This window comes from Budorcas taxicolor, chromosome X (genome assembly GCF_023091745.1).
Source record: "Budorcas taxicolor isolate Tak-1 chromosome X, Takin1.1, whole genome shotgun sequence".
NCBI classification, from domain to species: Eukaryota; Metazoa; Chordata; class Mammalia; order Artiodactyla; family Bovidae; genus Budorcas; species Budorcas taxicolor.
The window spans coordinates 107,411,070-107,438,594 of record NC_068935.1 but is presented as its reverse complement, the minus strand read 5'-3'; the positions used below and the strand labels follow the sequence as shown (position 1 = coordinate 107,438,594).

The window sequence follows — 27,525 nt, the reverse complement described above, 5'->3', positions numbered from 1 at the left end:
TTTAGATATTTGATAAGTAAACAAAATTATCTGCCTCATAGTTATGAATTTTTCCATAGCTAGGAAGTTTAACTGGGGCAAAATCTACAGCTCTTAGTGAGTAGTTCCTGAAAACTTTCACAGAATGGGAAACCAATGAAAATGGGAAGTGCTTCTAAACAAGCATGTGATAACCATTATATAAGATAGAAAAAAAGAGGTTAGTAAATATTTCAATACCTATTAAAACACAATTGAAATCAAATATATATTTATTCTGACCCTTAATTTTGTGAGTTCAAATGTCTTTTTAAGAGTTTGTGTTTAAAACAAACAAAAAACAGAATTTTCCTCCTGTGTCAAAAAATTTATTACAGTAGTCCTAAGGACTATGGACTTATAACTTGAAATTGTAATCTATATTAAGATAAACTACATTTATTTGAATGTTTTTAGAAGTGTGCATTTGTTCTCTCAAAGTCACGAGCTATATTTGTCATGAGTAATTAATTTTATACAACAATCAGATGATAACTAATTTACACTGGTCTCACTGACTTAGCTCTGATCAACCCAATACACATAAAAGTACTATACAGATCCCCTCCAAGTTGGGAACATTGCAAAAGGTATGCTTTTAACTTGATAATATGACTTTTCAAATAAAATGCAGAGACTCTACTTTGTTAGCTTGAAGACACAATGCAGAATGTCAGTTTGTTAGGATTTTGTACCACCTGATTCTGTTTTTCTTTCTTATGTGTTCATATCACTATATTCCAGTTAAAACAAGAGAAATATGTAAAGTGTAAAAAGTACTAATATTGTTCCTACTTGCATGACCCCTGTCCCCTTGCAGATAATCAGGTCTGTGTTTTGTACCAATGGATCTTCTTAGGATTGGAATTATGACATCTATAGTAACAGATTCCCCACAGGGGGTTCAATGCTTCTGAAACTAAATTTAGCTTCTCATTTCCTATCTTGATTCTGACACAGCCATTCCCGTAAAGACTTCAATAATTAAGCAGAAACAGATGCAGATCTCAATAGTATTTGCTTTGAAAAATATGTTATTTGAATGCAATGAAATTTCATCTCCCATTAAACACTCTAAAACTCTTAAATGCTGCTTCTCAATATGGAGTATGGCTTCCAATGGAACATTTCCATATCCCATCCCCAGAACAAATCAATATATTAAATGTAGACGTATTGATTTTGCTACAACAAAGAATGGTTATCAATAGGAACAATTGCCAATTTGGTCAACAGGATGAAAACTAGCAATTCAGAAGGTCTGAGATTTATTTTTACACATGAAAAAAAGAAAAATGATCTTATAAGGTTATGGGTCAGTCCATTATTTTACATTAATAAGATTTACTGAGTAATTATTAAATGTGACTTTCTTTATAAATCATGTCTATAAGCTTTTAATATATACAGCATATCATATTGTGTTTATAGTAAATGTTATAGTAAATGTTAACTTTTAGTTTCCACTTGTCTATTTCTTATTTTATTAGTCTAAAATTTAAGGAGGGTGGGATTAAGGATAGTGGGTGAATTTATTTTTTATATCCATTCATTTATTTAACTCTTAAGAGCATACTGAATACTATTATATACCTGGTAACACACTAGGTATTATGAACACAAAGCTAAATAACATATACCCTCTCCCTCACTCTAAATACCTGTCCATGATTAGTGCTGACATATAACTGATTTTCAATCTATATGTATTTAGTTGAATTAAAATGCATTTAAATCTTGATTTTCTTAGATATACCTATGAAACGTGAATTTGAATATGGCATTGAATTTGAATCTGAAGATGAAGAGGCTAGTTTGGAATCCTGCGTGGCTATATATTTGATCAAAAAATCTTATAATGCCAATAAAGAGCAGATAACATTGGTCTTCAGTCTGATATTTACACCAAAGAAACCAGTGAGGTAAACCTGCTTTTTCAAACCCTAATTTCTTTAAACAATATTATTACTCTTTTAAACTAAATAATGTGGTCTTTTTCTTTCCATCTTTCTATTTATCAGTTGCATTACTTCTTTGTTGCCATTGAGGTAAATAGATTATTTCTAGCTATTCAGCTGTGAAAAGTATTCTGATGAAAAAGAATTATTATTAGAATTATTAGAAATCTGAGATATCCTTCAGTAATTGTGACCTCCCCAAGGTCATTAGGATATGCTACTAGCAAAACAGGGCTGTCTACTTTTTTTTAGTATAAATTTATTTATTTTAATTGGAGGTTAATTACTTTACAATATTGTATTGGTTTTGCCACACATCATGAATCCGCGACTTGGTGCTATACATTGGCAACAAGGTATTTCTCCATACTACTTCTCAGAACCAGTTCAAATGATGAAACTGCTGAGTGCCCTCCTTTGCAATTGCTGTCATTACTGTTTTACCATTCAAAACCATAGCATTGTACTAAAGGTAAAGTATAAGAGGGTCATAGTAAGTAATACTATAGTAATTTCAACTATAGTAAGCTTTGAATATCTGTCCTTTGGAAAACCTCATCCAGTGTCTTTGTATTTACTTTTTAGGCAACTGATACTTAGCATCTACACATACTGTATGATAAGTCACATCTGAAACAGGATTTTATGTCTTGATGCAGAGACACTGATTAGAACTGCAAATAAGCACAAAATACAGCCTGGCCATGAAAAAAAAAAATTGACAGTATTACTTGTGCTTTTAACCATTTCTATAATTTAACAATGCATTCAATATACCCATGTGTGTATGAGAATGTAGTCTAATAACTAAAAGATAGCAGGGTCCCCTTCAGGAAGCAGTAATAAAATCAGATTTGTAAGAGAAAGTACATATTAACCATTATTTTCATAGTTTTCTATGGGATTCCTTGGTGGCTCAGTGGTAAAGAATCTGCCTGCCAGTCCAAGAGGCACTGGTTTGATCTCTGCATCAGGAAGATCCCCTGGAGAAGGAAATGGCAACCTACTCTAGTATTCTTTTTTTCTCCTACTCTAGTATTCTTGCCTGGAGAATTCCATGGACAGAGGAGCCTGGTGGGCTGCAGCCCATGGAATCACAAAGAGTCAGATACAACTTATTAACTGAACATTTATTTGTTAGTATTTTTTCACATTTAGCTTAGTATTATGTTGATTCAGTGACAGGGAAATTACCAGCAAAAACCAGAAGGGGAAAATGTTATCATTAGTGAGTATCAACAGAACCAATGTGAATTTATATTTGTTCCACATTTGGTGAGTTTAGAGCTTCTTGGTGAATATTTGAGAAACTAATTTAGGACAACTTATATTCATGATTTATAAATTTTTGTGAGTGTCTTGTGGTGTTCCAATGTAGTTTAAAATTCTATTTTATGTGCACATACTCATTTGTTTTTGTCATTTCTTCTTCCATATGTATTTGGGATGGTTCATGGCAAGACATACCATTAAATGATAAAAAATAAATAAATAAAACCAATAGCTTTAAATTTTGAAGAAAGAACAAGAAAATAATTATACCCAAATCATACTGTTCCTACATAATTTAAATAAGTATCAAATTTAATTCTTCTCTTCCTGATTGACACGGTAAAAAAAAAAAAAGACAACAAAATTTTCATGGGTTTGTTAAGGAAAACACTGTTGCACAATAGTAAAAACAAGGTAATTTTTCATGTTTATCCTTTCATACAATAGTGCTGACATAATAAGAGTAATGGTCAGAACCTTAAATGTGTTTTTACAAAAAATAAAATATAGTAAAAACAAGAATATTATTCCTTAAGACCTTGACCTTTTTTTTCCTTTTTTTCATTGGAAAAGACCCTGATGCTGAGAAAGATTGAGGGCAGGAGGAGAAGGGGACAACAGAGGATGAGATGGCTGGATGGCATCACCGAGTCAATGGACATGGGTGTGGGTGGACTCTGGGAGTTGGTGATGGACAGGGAGGCCTGGCTTGCTGCGGTTCATGGGGTCAAAAAGAGTCAAACACGACTGAGCAACTGAACTGAACTGAATGGGGCCAGATGCTACGATCTTAGTTGGTTGGTTTTTTTTTTAATATTTAGTTTTAAATCAGCTTTTTCACTCTTCTCATTCACCCTCATCAAGACTTTCTTTAGTTCCTCTTTACTTCCGCCATTAGAGTGGTATCATTCGCATATCTGAGGTTGTTCATGATTCTCCTACCTATCTTGTTTCCAGCCTAGCATTTCTCATAATGTGCTCAGCGTATAAGTTAAATAAACAGGATGACAACAGACAGCTCTATCGTACTCCTTTATCAATCCTGAACCAATCAGTTATTCCATACAGGGTTCTAATTGTTGCTTCTTGACCTCCATACAGGTTTCTCAGGAGACAGGTAAGATAGTCTGGTATTCTCATCTCTTTAAGTGCTTTCCAGTTTGTTAATGATCCACATAGTCAAAGGCTTTGGCATAGCTGATGAAACAGAGGTAGATGGTTTTCTGGAATTCCCTTGCTTTCTCTGTGATCCAGCAAATGTTGGTTGGCAATTTGATCTCTGGTTCCTGTGCCTTTTCTAAACCCTGCTTGGATGTCTGGAAGTTCTTCTTTCACATAATGCTGAAGCCTAGCATGCAAGATTTTAAGTATGCCCTTACTAGCATGGGAGATGAGTACAATTGTCCAATGATGTGAGCATTCTTTAGCACTACCCTTCTTGGGAATTGGGATGAGGATTGACCTCTTCCAGTCCTGCAGCCACTACTGAGTCTTTCAGAATTGCTGACATACTGAGTGCACCACTTTGATAGCATCAATTTTAGAGTTTTGAATAGCTCTGCTGAAATTGCATTACATCCACTAGCTTTACTGACAGCAGTGCTTCCTATGACCCACTTGACTCCACACTCCAGAATGTCTGGCTCTGGGTGACTTACCATACTTTTGTGGTTATCTAGTTCATTGAGATCTCTTTTGTGCAGTTCTTCCATGTTTTCTTTCCATTTCCTCTTAATCTCTTCCACTTCTACTAGGTCTCTAGTGTTTTTGGCCGTTATTGTGCACATCTTTGGATGAAATGTTCCCTTGATATTTCCAATTTTCCTGAAGAGATCTCTAGCCTTTCCCCTTCTGTTTTCCTCTATTTTTATGCACTAGTCATTAAAGAAGTCCTTCTTATCTCTCCTTGCTGTGCTTTGGAACTCTGTGTTTAGTTGGGTATACCTTTCTCTTTCTCCCTTGCTTTTTACTTCTCTTCTTTCTTCAGCCTCCTCAGATAACCACTTTGCGTTCTTGCTTTTCTTTTTCTTTGTGATGGTTTTGCTTCCTCCTGTATAGTATTACAGACCTCAACCCATAGTTCTTCAGGCACACTGTTTACTAAATCTAATGCCTTGAATCTATCTGTCACCCTACTGCATGTTCATAGGGGATTTGATTTAAGTTTTACCTGGCTGGCCTAGTGGTTTTCCCCGCTTTCTTTAGTTTAAGCCTGCTTTTTGCTATGAGAAACTGATTATCTGAGCCACAGTCAGCTCCAGGTTTTGTTTTTGCTGACTGTATACAGCTTCTCCATCTTTGGCTACAAAGAATATAATCAATTTGATTTCGGTATTGACCATTTGGTGATGTCTATGTGTAAAGCTGTCTCTTGTGTTGTTGAAAAAAGGTATTTGCTCTGACCAGTGGATTCTCTTGGCAGAATTCAGTCAGCCTTTGCCCTGCTTCATTTTGAACTCCAAGGCCAAATTTGCCTGTTACTCCAGGTATCTCTTGACTTGCTACTTCTGTATTTCAATCCCCAATGATGAATAGAACATCTTTTGTTGGTGATAGTTCTAGGAGGGCTTCTAGGTCTTGCTAGAACTGATCAGCTTTAGCTTCTTTGGCATTAGTGGTAGGAGCATAGACTTGAATTACTGTGGTGCTGAATGACTTGCCTTGGAAACGAACCAAGATCATTCTGTCGTTTATGAGGTTGCACCCAAGTACTGCATTTTGGACTCTTTTGTTGTTTATGAGGGCTACTCCATTTTATTGTTACTAGCACTGTATTGAAGGGATATTGTTAAAATTTTGGTACCAGTTTTGTTTTTTTTTTATGTAGTATAAGAAATGCAGCATTGAACATCCTTATACACATTGCTTCTTGAAATCTTTGAAGTATATCTGAGGGAAATTACTAATAGTGAATTAACTGGTTTAGTGTCTGTACCTTTCAAATTTGATAATATATTATCTAACTGTTCCCCAAATTGTTGAATAATTTCACAGTCTAATTTAAAGAGGCTAAGAGATCCCAGAACTGTTCTGAAAGATTTATGTAAGAAGATTGTGATTTCTTGGTCCATTCTGACATATGATATGGCTTACAACTATAGAGCTATGTGTTTGAGTTATTTCCACCTGAAGCAAGCAAACACATAACTATTCTTCACCGTCAGCTACTGACCTATGTCTCCATTCTTCTTCAGAGCCAACTGCTTAGAAGGCTATACTTACTGTCTTCATCAATTCAATTGCCATTCAATTACATGTTATTGTAAAGTGTTTATGATATTTATCAGTTGCAATTTAATTTTTTAAAGCTTCAGTTTAAGTCAGTTTTGGGGGCGTTATAACTTTTCACAGAAAATATAATTTTTCTATGTGAAGCAAGAGTTCAAAGAACTCTTTCATGATGTTTCAGTTTGAACAGAAAATCCCCTTATGGAATACCTTTTAGTGTAACACTTGGGTCCATTTGCCATCCTCTCCTCAGATTCTTAAGTAATATGATATTCTATGCTGGGTACAGAAAATTTGTAGAGTGAATTCTACATATGTTACTAATTCTTAGTAAGTAACTAGAGATTAAATGAGATACCCTATGAAATAATTACCTCAAAGGGAGGGTAATAATAGGGATTCTGACCTACAGAATTATTCCTGAGATGTAAACAGCCTATCCACATCTTTTCCATCTACATTTTTTAAAAGAATTAAAAGTTTCAGTTTTTTTTTTACTGAAACCACAGGTTTACTTGCATTTTCACCTTAGATGTTGACCTGCTATACTATATCCCCTTTGCTTGTTTTCCTTCAATATCCTTTATAAATCTCTTTTTCTATTCAAGGTCTCAAGTTTTACTGAAAGTAGAGTGTATGACAGATGGGATCTGGACATTTCCCATGATGTTGATTGCTACTGAACCTGATGTGGATGGGGTCTTTGATATTGAAGGGGTTGGTTTATTTAAGGAATCTACTGTTGACTTCAGGCTGACAAGTCAGACAAGGTAATACATCAAGCATATGTGTGTAACTGGTTTTGTGAATGAAATTTATGCTGAACTGGGAAACAATTTAAGATGGAAAATTCTATTATGTCATCTTTTTCTGGTTAAGTCAGAGCAGTATTGCTTCTAGGAATCAAAGCTTTATATATTTCATATTTGTTATTTAAAACTTAGAAAATAAAATCTACAAAGTGAGTACCAAAGAACAATAAGAACAAGTAAATAGATATTGAAATTTAGAATAATATTTCCATTTGTTTTTCAAAGAGTGTTTTAATGTATTTTTTTCAAAGATAGATGGGAGGTTTCTCAGTAAATTTTAATGGTTTGGGGCTGTTAAGTAATTTAACTAGGTAGAGGTGATTAGGTAACCTACATTGAGATTCCATTTTCTGTATTATTCTGCTTAGTCACAGCTATCTTTGTTATACTTGTAATAACATAAGCAGCATGACAATAATACATTTACCTTTCTCAGAAGTAAAAAATATTTTTACAGCTTTTTTTGAGATATACTTACCATAAAATTTACCCATTGTCAGTGTACATTTCAATATTTTTAAAAAATATGCAGAATTTGCAATCATAGCCACATTCTAGGTTTCAAACTCATCCTTCAGTTTTCACTGCAGTCACTCAGTCATGTCCAACTCTTTGCAACCCCATGGACTGCAGCATGCCAGGCCTACCTGTCCATCACCAACTCCCAGAGTTTACTCAAATTCATGCCTGTTGAGTCAGTAATGCCACCCAAGCAGCTCATCCTCTGTCATCCCCTTCTCCTCCCACCTTCAGTCTTTTCCAGCATCAAGGTCTTTTCAAATGAGTCAGTTCTTTGCATCACGTGGCCAAAGTATTGGAGTTTCAGCTTCAACATCATTCCTTCCAATGAATATTCAGGACTGATTTCCTTTAGGATGGACTGGTTGGATCTCCTTGCAGTCCAAGGGACTCTCAAGAGTCTTCTCCAACACCACGATTCAAAAGCATCAATTCTTCAGCACTCAGCTTTCTTTATAGTCCAACTCTCACATCAATACATGACTACTGGAAAAACCATCAGTTCAGTTCAGTCACTCAGTAGTGTCCGACTCTTTGTGACCCCATGAATCACAGCACGCCAGACCTGCCTGTCTATCACCAACTCCCGAAGTTCACCCAAACTCATGTGCATCGAGTCGGTGATGCCATCCAGCCATCTCATCCTCTGTCGTCCCCTTCTCCTCCTGCCCCCAATCCCTCCCAGCATCAGGGTCTTTTCCAGTGAGTCAACTCTTCACATGAGAAGGCCAAAGTATTGGAGTTTCAGACTCAGTATCAGTCCTTCCAATGAACACTCAGGACTGGTCTCCTTTAGGATGGACTGGTTGGATCCCCTTGCAGTCCAAGGGACTCTCAAGAGTCTTCTCCAATACCACAGTTCAAAAGCATCAATTCTTCAGTGCTCAACTTTCCTTACAGTCCAACTCTCACATCCATACATGACCACTGGAAAAACCATAGCCTTGACTAGATGGACCTTTCTTGGCAAAGTAATGTCTCTGATTTTTAATATGCTATCTAGGTTGGTCATAACTTTCCTTCCAAGGAGTATGCGTCTTTTAATTTCATGGCTGCATTCACCATCTGCAGTGATTCTGGAGCCAAAAAAATAAAGCCTGACATGCTTCCACTGTTTCCCCATGTATTTCCCATGAAGTGATGGGACCAGATGCCATGATTTTCATTTTCTGAATGTTGAGCTTTAAGCTAACTTTTTCACTCTCCTCTTTCACTTTCATCAAGAGGCTTTTTAGTTCCTCTTCACTTTCTTCCATAACGGTGGTGTCATCTGCATATCTGAGGTTATTGATATGTCTCCCAGCAATCTTGATTCCAGCTTGTGCTTCTTCCAGTCCAGCGTTTCTCATGATGTACTCTGCATAGAAGTTAAATAAGCAGGGTGACAATATACAGCCTTGACATACTCCTTTTCCTATTTGGAACTAGTCTGTTGTTCCATGTCCAGTTCTAACTGTTGCTTCCTGACCTGCATATAGGTTCCTCAAGAGGCAGGTCAGGTGGTCTGGTATTCCCATCTCTTTCAGAATTTTCCACAGTTTATTGTGATCCACACAGTCAAAGGCTTTGGCATAGTCAATAAAGCAGAAATAGATGTTTTTCTGGAACTCTTGCTTTTTCGATGATCCAGCGGGTGTTGTCAATTTGATCTCTGGTTCCTCTGCCTTTTCTAAAACCAGCTTGAACATCTGGAAGTTCGTGTTCACGTATTGCTGAAGCCTGGCTTGGATAATTTTGAGCATTACTTTACTAGCGTGTGAGATGAATGCTGTTGTGCAGTAGTTTGAGCATTCTTAGAGATTGCCATTTTTAGTGACTAGAATGAAAACTGACCTTTTCCAGTCCTGTGGCCACTGCTGAGTTTTCTAAATGTGCTGGCATATTGAGTGCAGCACTTTCACAGCATCATCTTTCAGGATTTGAAACAGCTCAACTGGAATTCCGTCACCTCCACTAGCTTTGTTCGTAGTGATGCTTTCTAAGGCCCACTTGACTTCACATTCCAGGGTGTCTGGTTCTAGATGAGTGATCACACCATCATTATTATCTGGGTCATAAAGATATTTTTTATACAGTTCTTCTGTGTATTCTTGCCACCTCTTCTTAATCTCTTCTGCTTCTGTTAGGTCTATACCATTTCTGTCCTTTATTGAGCCCATCTTTGCATGAATGTTCCCTTGGCATCTCTAATTTTCTTGAAGAGATCTCTAGTCTTTCCCATTCTGTTGTTTTCCTCTATTTCTTTGCATTGTCCACTGAGGAAGGCTTTCTTATCTCTCTTTGCTATTCTTTGAAACTCTGCATTCACACAGGTATAACTTTCCTTTTCTCCTTTGCTTTTTGCTTCTCTTCTTTTCACAGCATTTGTAAGGTCTCCTCAGACAGTCATTTTGCTTTTTTGCATTTCTTTTCCTTGGGGATGGTCTTGCTCCCTGTCTCCTGGAAATGTCACAAACCTCTGTCCATAGTTCATCAGGCACTCTGTCTATCAGATCTAATCCCTTGAATCTATTTCTCACATCCACTGTACAATCATAAGGGATTTGATTTAGGTTGCACCTGAATGGTCTAGTGGTTTTCCCTACTTTGTTCGGTTGAGGTCTGAATCTGGCAATAAGGAGTTCATGATCAAAGAGTTGGACAGTACTGAAGCAACTTAGTACTTAGTTGCTTCAATACTGTCCAACTCTTTGTGACCCTATGGATTGTAGCCCACCAGTCTCCTCTGTCCATGGGATTCTCCAGGCAAGCATACCATAGTGGGTTTCTATGTCCTCCTCCAGAGGATCTTCCTGACCCAAGGATTGAACCCGCATCTCTTATGTCTGCTGCATTGACAGGTGGGTTCTTTACCACTAGTATGTCCATCTCCCTGCAAATTTCCCTCAAACCCCTTTTCAGTCAACCCCTATTCCCACCCCTCATCTCTGGCAACCATTGATATGATTTCTGTCTCTGTAACCTTGCCTTTTCTGGATATTTTATATAAATAGAATCATTCATTATGTACTAGATTTTTAGAATAGTTTTTATGCAGTTTTAGGTTTCCAAGAAAAGTGAGAGGAAGGCACAGAGATTTCTGTCACCCCCTGCCCCCACACGTGTGTAACCTCCCCCATTATCAACATCACTCACATAAATGGTACATTTTTTAATAAAGCTAGACCTACATTGACACATCATAACCATCCAAAGTTTGTAGTTTCCAATAAGATTAACTTTTGGTGTTGTACATCCTATGCGTTTGGTCAAAAGTATGATGATATATGGGCTTCTCTGATGGCACAGTGGTAAGGAATCCACCTCCCAATGCAGGAGACTCAGGGTCAATCCCTGGGTCAAGAAGATCCCCTGGAGGAGGGCATGGCACCCCATTCCAGTATTCTTGCCTGGATAATTTCATGGGCATAGGAGCCTGACGGGTTACAATTCGTGGGGTCGCAATGAGTTGGACATGACTGAGTGATGGAGCACACACATGATGATACATATATATGTCATTATAGTATCATGCAGAGAATTTTCTCTGCCCTAAAAATCCTCTTTGCTCTCCCTATTTATCTCTCTTACCCCACCCTTTGAAACCATGGATCTTTCTATTGTCTCTGTAGCTTTTTTACATAGTCTTTTACAAAATGTCATGTTGTTGGAATTATATAGTATGCCAGTTCAGTTCAGTCACTTGGTTGTGTCCGACTCTTTGCAACCCCATGGACTGCAGTGCACCAGGCTTCCCTGTCCATCACCAACTCCCAGAGCTTGCTTAAACTCATGTCTATTGAGTCGGTGATGCCATCTAACCATCTTTTCCTCTGTTGTCCCCTTCTCCTCCTGCCTTCAATCTTTCTCAGCATCAGGGTCTTTTCCAGTGAGTCAGCTGTTCCCATCAGGTGGCCGAAGTATTAGAGTTTCAGCTTCAGCATCAGTCCTTCCAATGAACACTCAGGACTGATCTCCTTTAGGATGGACTGGTTGGATCTCCTTGCAGTCCAAGCGACTCTCAAGGATCTTCTCCAACACCACAGTTCAAAAGCATCAATTCTTCAGTGCTCAGCTTTCTTTATAGTCCAACTCTCACATCTATACATGATCACTGGAAATACCAAGGAGCATGATTGCTGGATCCTATGGTAAGGGTGGGCTTCCCTGATAGCTCAGTTGTTAAAGAATCTGCCTGCAATGCAGGAGACCTGGGTTCAATCCCTGGGTTTGGGAAGATCCCCTGGAGAAGGGAAAGGCTACCCACTTCCTTATTCTGGCCTGGAGAATTCCGTGGACTGTATAGGAGTCACAAAGAGTGTGTTTAGTTTTATTAGAAATGGCCAAACTGCCTTCCAAAGTAGCTGTACCATTTTGCATCCCCACCAGTAATAAATGAGAGTTCCTGTTGCTCCACATTCTTCCTGGCACTCAGTGGTATTGGTGTTCTTGATTTCAGCCATTCTAACGAAAGTAGAGTGGTACCTCACTGTAGATAGTTTTAGTTTGCATTTCCCTGATGACATTTTCAAATGCTTACTTTCTATATCTTCTTTGGTAAGGTGTCTGATAAGATATTTTGCCCATTTTTAATTGGGTTATTTGTTTTCTTCTGAGTTTTTAGAGTTCTTTGTATATTTTGTATAATAATTATGAGTTTTATCTTTTGCAAGTATGTTCCCCCAGTCAGTGCTTATCTTCTAATTCTCTTGATATTGTTCTTCTTTTAATGAAGTCTAGCTTATTATTTATTTCATGGAGACTGTGTCTGCTATTGTATCCAATAAGACACCACCATACCCAGGTCATATAAGTTTTCTCTTACATTATCTTCTTGGAGTTTTATAGTTTTTTTTGTTTGTTTTACATTTAGGTTTATGGTCCATTTTAAGTTAATATTTATGAGACTTATAAAGTATGTGTCTTGACTATTATATTTTTTGCGTGTGGATGTCGTTATTCCAGCACCATTTCTTGAAAATACTATCTTTGTTCCATTGTATTGCCTTTGATCCTTCATCGAAGATCAGTTGACTATATTTATAAGAGTTTCTTTCTGGGCTATTTTGATCTATTTATCTGTGTGTCTATTCTTTAATAAATACCATATTATGTTAATTATGATAGCTTTATTGTAAGTCTTCAAGTCAGGTAGTATTAGTACTCCAACTTGGTTCTTGTTCTTCAGTACTGAGCTGGCTATTCTGAGTCTTTTGCATCTCTATATAATCCATTTGCTGATATTCATAAGTTAACTTCCTGGGATTTTGCTTGGGATTGCATACAATCTACAGGTCAAATTGAGAAGGACTGCCATCTTGACAATATTCTTAGTGAATATATTCATGAATCTTCTTATTCATGAATAGAACATATTTCCCCATTTATTTAGTTGTTACTTACTTTCATTTATCAGAGTTTTATAGTTTTTCTCATATACATCGTGTACATATTAGCAAATTTATACCTAAGTATTTCATTTTGAGAGATGCTAATATAAATGATCTTGGTATTCAATTCCAAAATTCACTTGTTCATTGTTAATGTACAGAAAGCAATTGTATTTTGTACATTAATCTTATATCCTTCAACCTTGCTATAATTGCCTATCAGTTTCAGGGATTTTATCGTAGAGTCTTTGGTAATTTCTACATATGTGATCTATCAGCTGCAAATAAAGACAGATTTATGTCTTTCTTCCCAACCTAACTATCTTTTATTTCCTTTTCTGGCTTTACTGCATTAATGAGGATTTGCATATGAGATTGAAAAGAAGTGATGGGAGGAGAAATGTTTGCTCTTATGTGATCTTAGTGGCAAAGTTAGAAGTTTCTTACCATTAAATATGATGTTGACAGTAGGATTTTTGTAGACAGTTTTTAGCAAGTTGAGGAAGTACACCTCTATTCCTAATTAACTGATAGTTTTTATCATTAATGGGTGTTGGATTTTATCAAGTGCTTTTTCTGTATCTATAGATATAATCATGTACTTTTCATTCTTTCTAAGTCTGTTGACATGATGAATTTCATTAATTGATTTTCAAATATTGAACCAACCCTGCATATCTGGGATAAATCATATTTGATCATGGTATATAACTCTTTTTATACTTTTTTGATGCTATTATAATGAAATTATTTTATTTCTTTTTTCAGATAGTTCACTGTTTTCTTATTGTATGGAAAGCCAACTGATTTTTGTATGTGGATTTTGTGTCCTTCAATTTTATTGAATTCAGTTATTCTAACAATTTTTGGGTGGAGTCATGTCCAATTCTTTGTGACCCCATGGACTGTAGCACATCAGGCTCCTCTGTCCATGGGACTCTCCAGGCAAGAATACTGGAGTGGGTTGCCATTTCCTTCTCTAGGAGATCTTCCCAACCCAGGGGTCAAACCCAGGTCTCCTGTGTTGCAGGCAGTTTCTATACTGTTAGAGCTATCTGGAATTGTGTCATTAGCAAACAGATAGTTTTACTTCTTCCTTTCTGATTTGGATATCTTTTATTTATTTTTCTTGCTTAATTACTCTGGCTCAGACTTCCAGTACTATGTTGAATAGAAGTGGTGAGAATGAGTACCCTTGTCTTGTTCCTGATCTTAGAGGAAAAGTTTTCAGCCTTTCAACATTAAGTATAATGTTAGTTGTGGGCTTGTCATATATGGCCTTTATTATGTTGAGTCACATTCCTTCTAAGTCAGTTTTGTTGAGAGTTTTTATCATGAAAGGATTTTAAATTTTGTCAAATGGTTTTTCTGTAGCTGTTGAAAGTATCATATGATTTTTATCTTTCACTGTATTAATGTGGTGTATCACATTTACTGATTTGTATATGTTGAACTATCTTTGCATCCCAAGGATAAATCCCACTTCATTTTGGTGTATGAGACTTCTAATGTACTATTGAATTAAGTTTCCTAGTATTTTATTGAGAATTTTCACACCTATATTCATTAGGTCCCTGGAGGAGGAAATGGCAGCCCTCTCCAGTATTCTTGCCTGGAGAATCTCATGGACAGAGGAGCCTGATGGGCTACAGTCCATAGGGTCACAAAGAGTCGGACATGACTGAAGTGACTTAGCATGCACACACACACACATTCATCAGGTATATTGGCTTGAATGTTTCTTTCCTTGAAATGTCTTCATCTGCCATTGGCATGTGGATATTGCTGACCTCATAAAATGAGCTTAGGAGTGTCCCCTCCTCTCCATTTGTTTTGGAAAGTTTAAGAAAGATTAACATTCATTCTTTTAAAAATACTTGGTACAGTTCACTGATGAAACCATCTTGTCCTGGGCTTTTTTTGTTCGGAGCTAGCAGATTACTGATCCAATCTCCTTACTTATTGTGTTGCTGTCTTCTCATTTGAAGTAGTAGTCACCTCCTCCAGTTTTTGCTGACTGTCTTCAGGAGTTAAATACCTTCTTTCCGTCCTACTTGAGATTCCAAGGATTTCTCAGACCTTTTCTCTGTGTATTCCTGTTCCACACCTCTTCCTCTTGTCTCATGGCAGAATACTAAAGCTTGTATGCCTTCTCTTGATCTTGTCAAGCCAGTTCTAATGCTGACAAGCCTCCCTTTTGCTTTTCCTAAAGCAATGCTAAATGTTCAACATTATGGTTTCCTACAACCCCTCTGAATTGGGCCTGCTTTCTACAGATGCTCACTAGCCATCTGCAAAGGCTCAGTATTGCTGTTCTTGGGAACTCAGACCAGCCACAGGATGAGGGTGTGTGGGAGTAGGGTACCCAGAGTGTTGGGGATACTTATAGACAAGCTGGGGGAAGTGCAGTAAAGAAGTTTCCATTGTCTCATTGGTGGGCCTTCTGGATACAGTATGTGATATAGTTAGTAGGTGCCATGTCCATTTAGTGACCTCTAAGAGCCCTATTCTTTGCTCTTCCAACCACTCCCCAGCAAAGTACTCATTTACAGTCTCACTTTCCTCCATAGGAGAAATCACAAGCTGAGAAGTTCTCTCTGGGCACTGAGCTGTGGCACTCTGGGGGAAGGCTCACACTCCTAAAGTGACATTGTTTTGCTTACTCTATGCAATGTGTCCAGTTTGAGTTTTTTTGTTTGTTTTGTTCCAGTGGTGTGCTGGGACCTCTCCCCTGGACTTCTGGACTTCTACAAAGACTCTCTGTCTGTCCACTGGTAATTGTCTAAACCAGTGCTCTCCAGGGACAGTTCCAGGACCATGGCCAAGAATGGCTGGAATTGGTTCACAGGCTACTTTAGGGTCTACAGCCAGAATTGAGTTCCATATGCCTGTCACCCTACACAGGGATGTGTGCATCCTCCCAGGTCCTTGGGCATATGGCACTGATGACATAACCAAAGCCAAATTGAACTATGACTAAGTCCTTCGGGGTATGGAGCTGTTTGCCATAGCCACAGTTAGCAAGTCAGCCACCTGGATGTGGGCCTGCATTATCAAAATGGCTGCCCTCGTTCTTAGACTGAACCAGAGTTTCATAATCTCCTACCTAGGTACTTTTGTCCATGGATGGATGTGAAATTATTCTTGTTGTGGAGGATATGGGTGAGGAACATCTTATTCAGTCATCTTGCTGAGTTCACTCCTGTTTTGATCTTTATTTTCTAGTTTCTTGAAGTGGGAGTTTAGATTACTAATTGGAGATCTTTTCTTTATTCTGTTGTAAATATTTTTTTGTGATAAATTTCCCTGTGGGTACTACTTGCATTTCACAAACTTTGATCGGTTGTATGTTCATATTCATTTGGTTCTAAATGTATATTTTTATTTCCTTTGAGAATCCTCATTTGACCTCTGGGTTGTTTGGTAGAGTACTGTTTTATTTACAACTGTTTTAGAGGATTTCTGTTGTCTTTCCATTATTGACTTCTAGTTTGATTCTATTCTGGTCACAGAACATACTCCATAAATTCATTTTATATTTATTGAAAAGAATAGATATTATTCTTTTGTCAGCTGGAGTGTTCTACACATATCTGTTACAGCCTGTTGGTTGATCATATTTTTTAATTCCTTTGTTTCCTCACTGATTTTCTGTCCCATTGTTTTCTAAATTGATGAGAGGAGTATTTAAACCCCAGGACATAATTGTGCATTTATTTATTTCTCTTTTAAATTATGTTTTTGCTACATATATTTATGAAGTTCTGATATTTAGTACATGAAAATGTAGGATCCTTGTGTCATTTTGTCATATTTACTCTTTGTCATTATATATCTCTTTTTGTCTGATACATATATTAGCTTTGAAGTCTACTTAATCTGATATTTATATAGGTACTCCTGCTTTACTCTTGCTTTTTATAAAAATGAATATTTTCATGATATAATGCTTTTCATACTTTTATTTTCAGTCTACCTATATCACTAAAGGTGAAGTGTAGTTTTTACATACAGCATAGAATTTGATCATCCTTTTAAATTAACTTGACTTCCATTGGTGTACATTTACATCAATAACATCTAAAGTAAGGATTGATATGTTAGGTTTATTTCTACAATTTCATTGTTCATTTTGTTTGTTCATTTTGTTTCTTTTATCTGTTTTCCTTTTCTTGCCTTTGTATTGGTAAATTGAACTGATTTTAAAATCCATTGTTATTTATCTATAGTATTTTTAAATACATATCACTGTATAGTTTGTGTTTAATAATTACCTTTTTATAATATTCATATGCAACATACCACAGTCTACTGCTATAGACATTTTGCTACAGTAAGGGTAGAAACTTCATTTATATCGGTTCCTTTATTCCTCTCAATTTTTAAATGTAAAATCATGACATAAATTGAGTACCATGAATGATGATGTTATAATCTTTGCTTCAGTTGTAAGATATTATAAAAACTCATCAAAAGAACGATAGTCCATTATGTGCTGTGCTGTGCTTAGTCACTCAGTTGTGTCCGACTCTTTCAACCCCATGGAATTGTAGTCCCCCAGACTTTCAGTGGTCATGTATGGATGTGAGAGTTGGACTGTGAATAAAGCTGAGTGCTGAAGAATTTATGCTTTTGAACTGTGGTGTTGGAGAAGACTCTTGAGAGTCCCTTGGACTGCAAGGAGATCCAACCAGACCATTCTGAAAGAGATCAGCCCTGGGATTTCTTTGGAGGGAATAACGCTAAAGCTGAAACTCCAGTACTTTGGCCACCTCATGCGAAGTGTTGACTCATCGGAAAAGACTCTGATGCTGGGAGGGATTGGAGGCAGGAGGAGAAGGGGACGACAGAGGATGAGATGGCTGGATGGCATCACTGACTCAATGGACGTGAGTCTGAGTGAACTCTGGGAGTTGGTGATGGACAGGGAGGCCTGGCGTGCTGCGATTCTTGGGGTCACAAAGAGTCGGACATGACTGAGTGACTGAACTGAACTGAACTGAACTGAGGCTCCTCTGTCCATGGGGGTTCTCCAGACAAGAATATTGGAGTGGGTTGCCATGCTCTCCTCCAGGGGATCTTCCCAACCCAGGGATCAAACCCAGGTCTCCTGCACTGCAGGCAGATTCTTTACTGTCTGAACCATTAGGGAAGCCCATACCTACCTCTATTTTTACCCATTCCTTTGTTTTTCCTTCCTCCTGAAACCTCAGCCTCTTCCTGTTCGAATTTATTTTTTGTTAAGGAACTTCCTTGAGCTCTTTTTAAAGATTAGCTCTGCTGCTGCTGCTAAGTCACTAGTGACACATTATTTTAGCTTTCCTTAATCTGAGATTGCTGCTCCTGCTACTGCTGCTAAATTGCTTCAGTCGTGTCCGACTCTGTGCAACCCCATAGACGGCAGTCCACCAGGCGCCCCCGTCCCTGGGATTCTCCAGGCAAGAACACTGGAGTGGGTTACCATTTCTTTCTCCAATACTCTGAGATTATTCCTTTATTGTGGAAGAATACTTTTACTTGATATAGAATTCATGATTCAGAGTTCTTTTCCTTCATCTCTTGAAAAAATATACCACTTCCTTATGGCTTGCTTGGTTCCAAGGAGAAATGTGCTGTCATTTGAACTGTTGCTTCCCTATAGGTAACATTTTATTTCTTCCTAGTTTCTTTCAGGATGTTTTACTTAATTTTAGTCTTGAGAGTTTAATTATGATGAGTTTTGTCATATAATATCTACTGTCATTATTAGTCTGAGTTCAATGAAGACAGGAACTCAGACTACCCTAGTTAGTCCCAGATATATAAGGGATGCTTGATAAAATGCCCTGAAAGAATGAAAACCCCCAAGCACTTTGGTTATCATTGAATGTAAATTTACTTTAAAGTACACTTGGAGATAAAACAGAAGCTTGGTGTATTTCTTAGGTTTCTGGGATTTAATGGCACATAGGTTATATCCTGTTTCTTTTGGGTTACCTTTTAAAACTCTTTAAAAACACTTTTAAAAATTCATTCAGAGTTATTTAAAGTTATTTGTACCCTTATGTACTACATAAAATTCTCATATCAATATATTTGGTATCTTTTCATAGTAAGTTGTTCATTGTAATAAACAATTTTAATGAGTTGATCAGCTCCAAATAAACACAGTTATGGGCATCATTGGAGCTCTGCTCTTTTAATAACTTATTAATTATCCTTAACTAATTGGCCTATAAAACTTTCTGAGTTGGTCAATTTTAAAATATACCCTGTGCAATCAGAAGTACAAAAATTAATATCTGTTTATTGGCAGGCAGGAAATTTTAATATAATACCTGTTTACTTTGAGAAACCTGCTCTTGAGCAGGAAATCAATATTCATTCATCCAGTTATTTTTTTTCTTTTGATATTTGCTTGGCATTTGTCTTTGGTACCTGTGACTCTGATAAAGTTTTAAGTTTAAAGTTAAAATTCCTTCATTCAGTTTTGTTTGTGTATTTGCCTACACATTTGGGCTTTGTCCATGGTGTTTGCTACTACAAATCTGCTTGACATAATCTGAAACACATTTCCCAAATAGGTGAAAATTAACTAAAGGGATGCAATGTAGATGCTAGCAAAAATATGAGAAAGTGAACAGATTTCATAACCTGTATGAGCCTTTAGTGAGTTAAATTATCTTTCTTCTTTCTTGTTTGTTGCTGTTATTGTTGTTCAGTCGCTCAGATGTGTCCATTTCTTGGCGACTTCAATGGACGGCAGCACCCCAGACTTCCCTGTCCTTCACTATCTCCTGGAGTTTGCTCAAATTTACGCCCCTTGAGTCGATGATGCCATCCAACCATCTCATCCTCTGTTGTCCCCTTCTCCTCCTGCCTTCAATCTTTCCCAGCATCAGGGTCTTTTCCAATGGAGTCAGCTCTTTGCATCAGGTGTCCAAAGTATTGGAGCTTCACCTTCAGCATCAGTCCTTCCAATGAACATTCAGGGTTGATTTCCTTTAGGACTGATGGGTTTAATCTCCTTGCTGTCCAAGGGACTGTCAAGAATCTTCTCCAGCACCACAGTTCAAAAGTGTCAGCTCTTCAACACTCAGCGTTCTTTCTGATCCAACTCTCATATCCACACATGACTACTGCAAAAAACCATAGCTTTGACTATACAGACCTTTGTAGGCAAAGTAGTGTCTCTGCTTTTTAAAGACAGTCTAGGTTTGTCATCGGAGAAGGCAATAGCAACCCACTCCAGTACTCTTGCCTGGAAAATCCCATGGACAGAGGAGCCTGGTAGGCTGCAGTCCATGGGGTTGCAAAGAGTCAGACACGACTGAGCGACTTCACTTTCACTTTTCACTTTCATGCATTGGAGAAGGAAATGGCAACCCACTCCAGTGTTCTTGCCTGGAGAATCCCAGGGAAGGCGGAGCCTGGTGGGCTACTGTCTATGGGGTCGCACAGAGTTGGACACGACTGAAGCGACTTAGCAACAGCAGCAGCAGCAGGTTTGTCATAGCTTTTCTTCCAAGGAGAAAGCTTCTTTTAATTCTATTGCTGCAGTCACCATCTGCAGTAATTTCAGAGCCCTAGAAAAAACAGTCTATCAGTATTTTCATTTTTTCCCTATCTATTTGCCTTGCAGTGATGGGTCCAGATGCCATGATCTTCATTTTTTGAATATTGAGTTTTAAGCCAGCTTTTTCACTCTCCTCTTTCCCCTTCATCAAGAGGCTCTCTAGTTTTTCTTCACTTTCTGCCATCAGGGTGTTGTCTTCTGCATGTCTGAGGTTATTGATGTTTCTCCCAGCAGTCTTGATTCTAGCTTGTGCTTCATCCATCCTGGCAATTTGCATGATTTACTCTGCATATAAGTTAAATAAGCAGGGTAACACCTTGACATACTTACTCCTTTCCTAATTTTGAACCAGTCCATTTTTCCATGTCTGGTTCTAACTGTTGACCTGAATACAGGTTTCTTAAGAGACAAGTAAGGTGGTCTGATATTCCCATCTCTTTCAGAATTTTCCAAGTTTGTTGTGATCCACACAGTCAAAGGCTTTGGTGTAGTCAATGAAGCAGAAGTAGATGTTTGTCTGGAATTACCTTGCTTTTTCTATGATCCAATGGATGTTGGTAATTTGATCTCTGGTTCCTCTGCCTTTTCTAAATCCAGCTTGTACATCTGGAAGTTCTCAGTTCACATACTGTTAAAGCCTAGCTTGAAGGATTTTGAGCATTACCTTGCTAGCATGTGAAATGAGTTCAGTTGTGTAGTGGTTTGAACATTCTTTGGCATTGCCCTTCTTTGGATTGGAATAAAAACTGACCTTTTCCAGTCTTGTGGCCACTGCTGAGTCTTCCAAATTTGCTGGCATATCGATTGTGACACTTTAACAGCATCATCTTTGAAATAGCTCACCTGGAATTCCATCACCTCCACTAGCTGTATTTATAGCTTCCTAAGGCTCAGTTGACTTCACACTCCTGGATATCTGGTTCTAGGTGAGTTGATCACACCATCATGGTTATCTGGGTCATTAAGACCTTTTTGTACTGTTCTTTTGTGTATTCTGGCCACCTCTTCTTAATCTCTTCTGCTTCTGTTAGGTCTTTGCTACTTGAGATCTCTAGTCTTTCCCATTCTGTTGTTTTCCTCTATTTCTTTGCATTGTTCCTTAAGAAGGCTTTCTTATCTCTCCTTGCTATTCTTTGGAACTCTGCATTCAGATAGGTATATCTTTCCTTTTCTCCTTTGTGTTTTGCTTATCTTCTTTTCCCAGCCATTTGTAAGGCCTCCTCAGACAACCATTTTTCCTTGTTGCATTTCTTTTTCTTGGGGAAGGTTTTGTTCACCACTTCCTAGACAATGTTATTAAACTCTGTCCATAGTTCTTCAGGCATTCTGTCTGTCAGATCTTATCCCTTGACTCTATTTGTCACTTCTACTGTATATCATATCAGATTTTATTTAGGTCATACCTGAATGGTCTAGTGGGTTTTCCTACTTTCTTCAATTTAAGTCTGAATTTGGTAATAAGGAGTTCATGATCTGAGCCACAGTCAGTTCCCAGTCTTGTTTTTGTTGACTATATAGAATTTCTCCATCATCGGCTGCAAAGAATATAATCATATTTTTGTATGGACCATCTGGTGATGTCCATGTGTAGAGTCTTCTCTTGTATTATTGGAAGAGGCTGTTTGCTATGACCAGTGTGTTCTCTTGGCAAAACTCTGTTAGGCTTTGCTATGCTTCATTTTGTAATCCAAGGCCAAACTTGCCTGTTACTCCAGGTATCTCTTGACTTCTTACTTTTGCATTCCAGTCCCCTATGATGAAAAGAACATCTTTTGGGGGGCCTTTAATGAGTAAAATTTTGTTTCTTCTTTCTTGTTTGTGGAAAATATATAATCCATAGAGTTCATAGTATCTGAACCATTCTATTCTGTCCTTGTTGATTTTTTATAATATTATCCTGCATTTAATTTAATGAAAATGCAGGAACTATAGCATTTGAATTCAAGATAACATAAATTCCATCCTTCATTGCCTCGTGTGATTGCTCTGGACAGATACAATTATATAACTTAGTCATTAGTTAGAAGATATTATAATTTAAAAATCAGAAAATTTTGGATGATACTCATAAAGGAAAACACTCAATAAAGATATAAAATGAAATGTGTGAGTTTTCTAGAAGAATTTCATCAGGATTATTACTATCTAAATTGAAAGGTAAATCATTTTCATAAATGTAGTTTGTCTCTAAATCTAATTGTTAGCTATGCCTTCATTTAGATAGTTGGAGACATAGGCCAAGGCCCTTGTTTACCATCAGAAGGAAGGATGAACAGGAACATGTTATATCCTATTGAATATCCACTTTAATTCAGAAACCAGTATGATTCATTCTTCCACTGTCTTGGGTAATGTCATCCTAGGTTGTGTATACTATGACCATAATAATGTTAATATTTTACACATGTGCTCAGCCTGATATTTTTCCACAATAAAATGTCAGGATTATATCTATGTCTCACTTAGCCTTTTCAAAAGAAAAATTATGAGCTTAGTCCTTACTTTCTTGGTTCCCCTACATTTAGTTAATTCTTCTCCATCCATTTGCAATGGATTTAGATCATTTCCTTATACCTTGACCTGACCTTTGGAAAAATATAAGATAACTGCAAAGTCAATTTCTTCAGACTACTTTTCAGTTTATTTTTGTGTCTTTATGGGGTATCTTGATTTCTAAAGGTCTTTGACATAATTTTTTATGAATACAACCAGAAAACATATGACATATGTTTCACTCCCTAACACAATAAAGTTTGTTCCCTAATGCCCTTGTATTTTTCTATAAGAAAAAAAAAGGCAATAATGGCAGTGTATTTGTATAGAGGAAGCAAAAGAGAAACAACCATTCTGCTTCATTACAGTTATCTGCATTCATTTCTAATTAACATTATAAATGTTCTCTTAGATACTTTCTTTAAAATTAAAGTATCCAGTATCTTTCATTCTGATATATTTCTGCAAGCATTAAGTTGTAAGAGAGTCTCAACAGAAATGTGAAATATACCTACTTCTTTAGGTTTCAGTATATTTTCCTGGTAGATGAATGCATTTATCATAAGTAATTGTATTTTTCAAGAGCACTCACAATATGAAATACATTTTGATTCTTATGTTCTGAGGTCTGACAACCTTCTTATACTGAGTAAATGACTTAAAGTTACTGAGAAACCTAAAAATGTCAAAATATATATATTTTTTTAATGTATAGCTTTTGATTTTGTTCAATTTTGGTTTTGAGGATATAATAATTAACACCTTATACTATGAACACAGGAGGTTTTCTTTTTTTGAGATTTAACAGAAAATTCTACAGGTTTGGGTTACATTTCTGTTATAGCTTAATGACTGAGGTTCCCTTAGGAGGCTGCAGTCACATGTTGGCAATATCCAAAGCCATCTTAAGGTTTGATTGAGCTAGCTCATCAAAATGGTGAACAAAACTAGAAGTTAATGCTACTTATTATCTATTAGTGCAGCTGTTATTGGCTAATGGTGCCTACATGCAGTCTCTATGTAATGTGTGTCTCAAGTAGTTGAATTTTATATACAGTGACTGGTTTCCCACAGTGTGTAGTCCAAAAGAACTACAGAGCATTTTCTGATATAGAACTAGAATTTATGCAGCTTTATTTAGCTACTTTCTATTGGCTACAGGAGAATCACGGTGTTGATTTGGATAGTGAAAGGGACTACCAGTCAGTCAGTTCAGTCACTCAGTCGTGTCCGACTCTTTGTGACTCCATGGACTGCAGCATGCCAGGCTTCCCTGTCCATCACCAACTCTTGGAAACTCACGTCCATCAAGTCAGTGATGCCATCCAACCATCTCATCCTTTGTCGTCCCCTTCTCCTCCTGCCTTCAGTCTTTCCCAGCATTTTGGGGGACAATTGAAAACTAGCCCATGCCAGTTCTGTCTTTAAATTCGTTTTAGTTGTCCCAGTGCTGTACTGTACTCCTGAATATATCCACTCAATGTTCCATCCCTGCGGGGCTATACCTAAGTAGGTATTAGAAATCTCAGGTCATCCAGATGACCCTTGAAACTTGGGGGAGTGATGTGAGACAGACTGACCTAATCATATTTAGTACTTGACCAGCTTCCCCACAAACAAACTCAATGCTCAACATCTCCTTTTTCTCTCACATCAAGTGTAAATTAAGTTCTGGAGAGAAATGACTCTGTGCCCTGGTGACTACACATTTTTCTTATTTGCTGGGCATGAGGAGAAGGGAAAAGAAAAGAACAAAGAGCGTGACAAACAATGAGATGGTGGCTATTCTATCTTCTAAATTAAATGATCTCTAAAATGTAAGGCCCGTGGGAGAGGAGGAAAGAGAAAAAGGCTCAAAGAAGACTATTTTAAGGAGTACATGTCACTTTGTGTTTTCCTTATTTAAAGGACCAGAGTTTGTCTAGGGATAATTTAAGTATGATGATTCATACCTAAAATTTGCATTTTAAATACTTTGCATCCTCTGAAGAGTTAGGATAGACACATGATAGAGTTCAAAGTATCAGAACAGCTTATCTATTATTCTTAATGATCTTGTAATCTTAAAAACTAAAAATAATGTGTTTCTAGTAAAAAGCTGTGTTTAGTCTGGGACAGTAATGAGCCCAGTTTGGTGATTATTCATGATCATCATATTTTTCTTATTCGTTTGCTTTCCTTGCCAAAGAACAACACAGTAAACACAATAGTAAATACACAATAGTAAATATTTGCTTCATTCCTACTAAATATTTAGCAGAGTAACTATTTAATTTTCATACAACTACTTAGATATCACTGTCTCCAATTTACCAAAGACACACACACTGTGTCTCCAGTTTACCAAAGACACACACACTCACACACACACACACACACACACACACACACACACCTACCTTTACACAATCACATCAAAGAATGGGTAGTATGTAGTGGGCACAGTGTCCATTTAGTAAGATACCCCAGATCCTGTCTCCCCTTCTCCAATCCCAACTCAACAGAAAATCTTTGGTCACATACCTGTCCCAGCTTGGAGTCCTGTAAACCTCAGATTCAGGCCATTCTGAATGGTGATAGGCTAAAGAATATGTCAGACCCCTGAGCTATATTTTCAATATTAATAGCCTTGGGAAAGCTGATTAAAATTTTCTATTACTTTATTTATTATGTATTTATTTTGTGACACTGCATGGCATGTGGGATCTTAGTTCCCCAACCAGGGATCAAACCCTTGCCTCCTGCATTGGAAGCACAGAGTCTTAACTACTGAACCACCAGGAAGTCCCCACAAATCTCTGTTCTTTTAGAAGGTTAAACCTAGCATTAACTTTGGCACATGTAAGCAGAATAGGTGCCCTACTGGATAGTATAATGTAAGAAATGCCACATACAAAAAGGAATAATTTCTATAATTATCTGTCATCAACGTGATTTGAAATTTTCTGATCAGAGGCTTACCTTTTGTATATTTAAATTTTTCCCAGCTTCACTAAGGTATGATTGACAAATGTTGTATATATTTAAGGTAAACAATGTGATGAATAAATACAATATATACTGTGAAATGATTCTTCCAATCAGGTTAACCTGTTCAGCACATCACATAGTTTATCTTTTGGTGTGTGTGGTAAGAACACTAAATAACTGTCTTAGCAGATTTCAACTGTACAATGCATTATTAGCAACTATAGGCTCTATGCTATACATTTGATCTCTAGAATCTATTTATCTTATTAATATAGCTGAAAATTTGTACCCTTTAACCAATATTCCCTATTTCCTCTAACCCCGAGCCCCTGGCAACCATTGTTCTACTCTCTGCTTCTGTGAGTTCAACGTTTTTAGATTCTGTATTTAAGTGACGTCGTGCAAAATTTATTTTTCTGTATCTGGCTTATTTTACTTAGTGTAATCTCCTTAGGCTTCATCTGTGTTGTCCCAAATGGCAAGAGTTCCATCTTTTTTATGGCTCAATATTAGTTCGCTATGTACATATACCACATTTTCTTTATTCATCTGTAGGCAGACACTTGGGCTATTTCCATATCTTGGCTATAATGACTAATGCTATAATAACATGGGGGTGCAGATACATCTTTGAGATACTAATTTCATTTCCTTTAGATATATGCCTATAAGTAGGATTGCTGGATCATATGGTAATTCAATTTTAGTTTTTTGAGGAAACTTCATCAAGTTTTCCGTAATGTCTATACCAAATTTTAAATCCCACCAGCAGTGTTAAGTGGTTTTCTTTATTCCACATTCATGCTAACACTTATTTTTTTACTCTGTGATAGTAACGATCCTAACAGATATGAGGTGATATCCCATAGTGATTTTGATTTGCATTTCCCTGATGAATAGTGATATTGAGAACTTTTCATATACTGGTTGGCCATTTGTATGTCTTCTTTGGAAAAAATATCTCTTGAGGTCCTCTGCCCATTTTTAATAGGGTTATTTGTGGGTTTTCTTGCTAGTGAGTTCTGTGAGTTCCTTATATATTTTAGATAACATCCCCTATTAGATACATGATTTGAAAATATTTTCTCCCTGTCCAAAGGTCACCTTTTCATTTGGTTGATTTCTTTTCCTTTGCTGTGCAGAAATTTTTTAGTGTGATATAGTCCTGTTGCTTATTTTTGCTCTTGATTCCAGTGCTTTTGCTGTCATATTTGAAAAGTCTTTTTCATGCTATTTTAAATAGGATTGTTTCCTTAATCTCTTTTTCAAATAGTTCATTGTTAGTGTATAGTAACACAACTCATTTTTGTATGTTGATTTTATATCCTGCA

At 37.0% G+C, this 27,525-nt stretch overlaps 1 protein-coding gene across 1 annotated transcript in view; it reads left to right on the top strand.

The window, feature by feature from the left end:
• The window catches only part of CFAP47 (cilia and flagella associated protein 47), a 502,957-nt gene that overhangs the window by 459,934 nt on the left and 15,498 nt on the right, over nucleotides 1–27,525 (top strand). Inside the window, exons 62-63 of the mRNA XM_052662737.1 lie at nucleotides 1,769–1,940; nucleotides 7,085–7,246. Of these exons, the coding sequence (XP_052518697.1) occupies nucleotides 1,769–1,940; nucleotides 7,085–7,246 (334 nt within the window). The remainder of the gene's footprint in view (nucleotides 1–1,768; nucleotides 1,941–7,084; nucleotides 7,247–27,525) is intronic.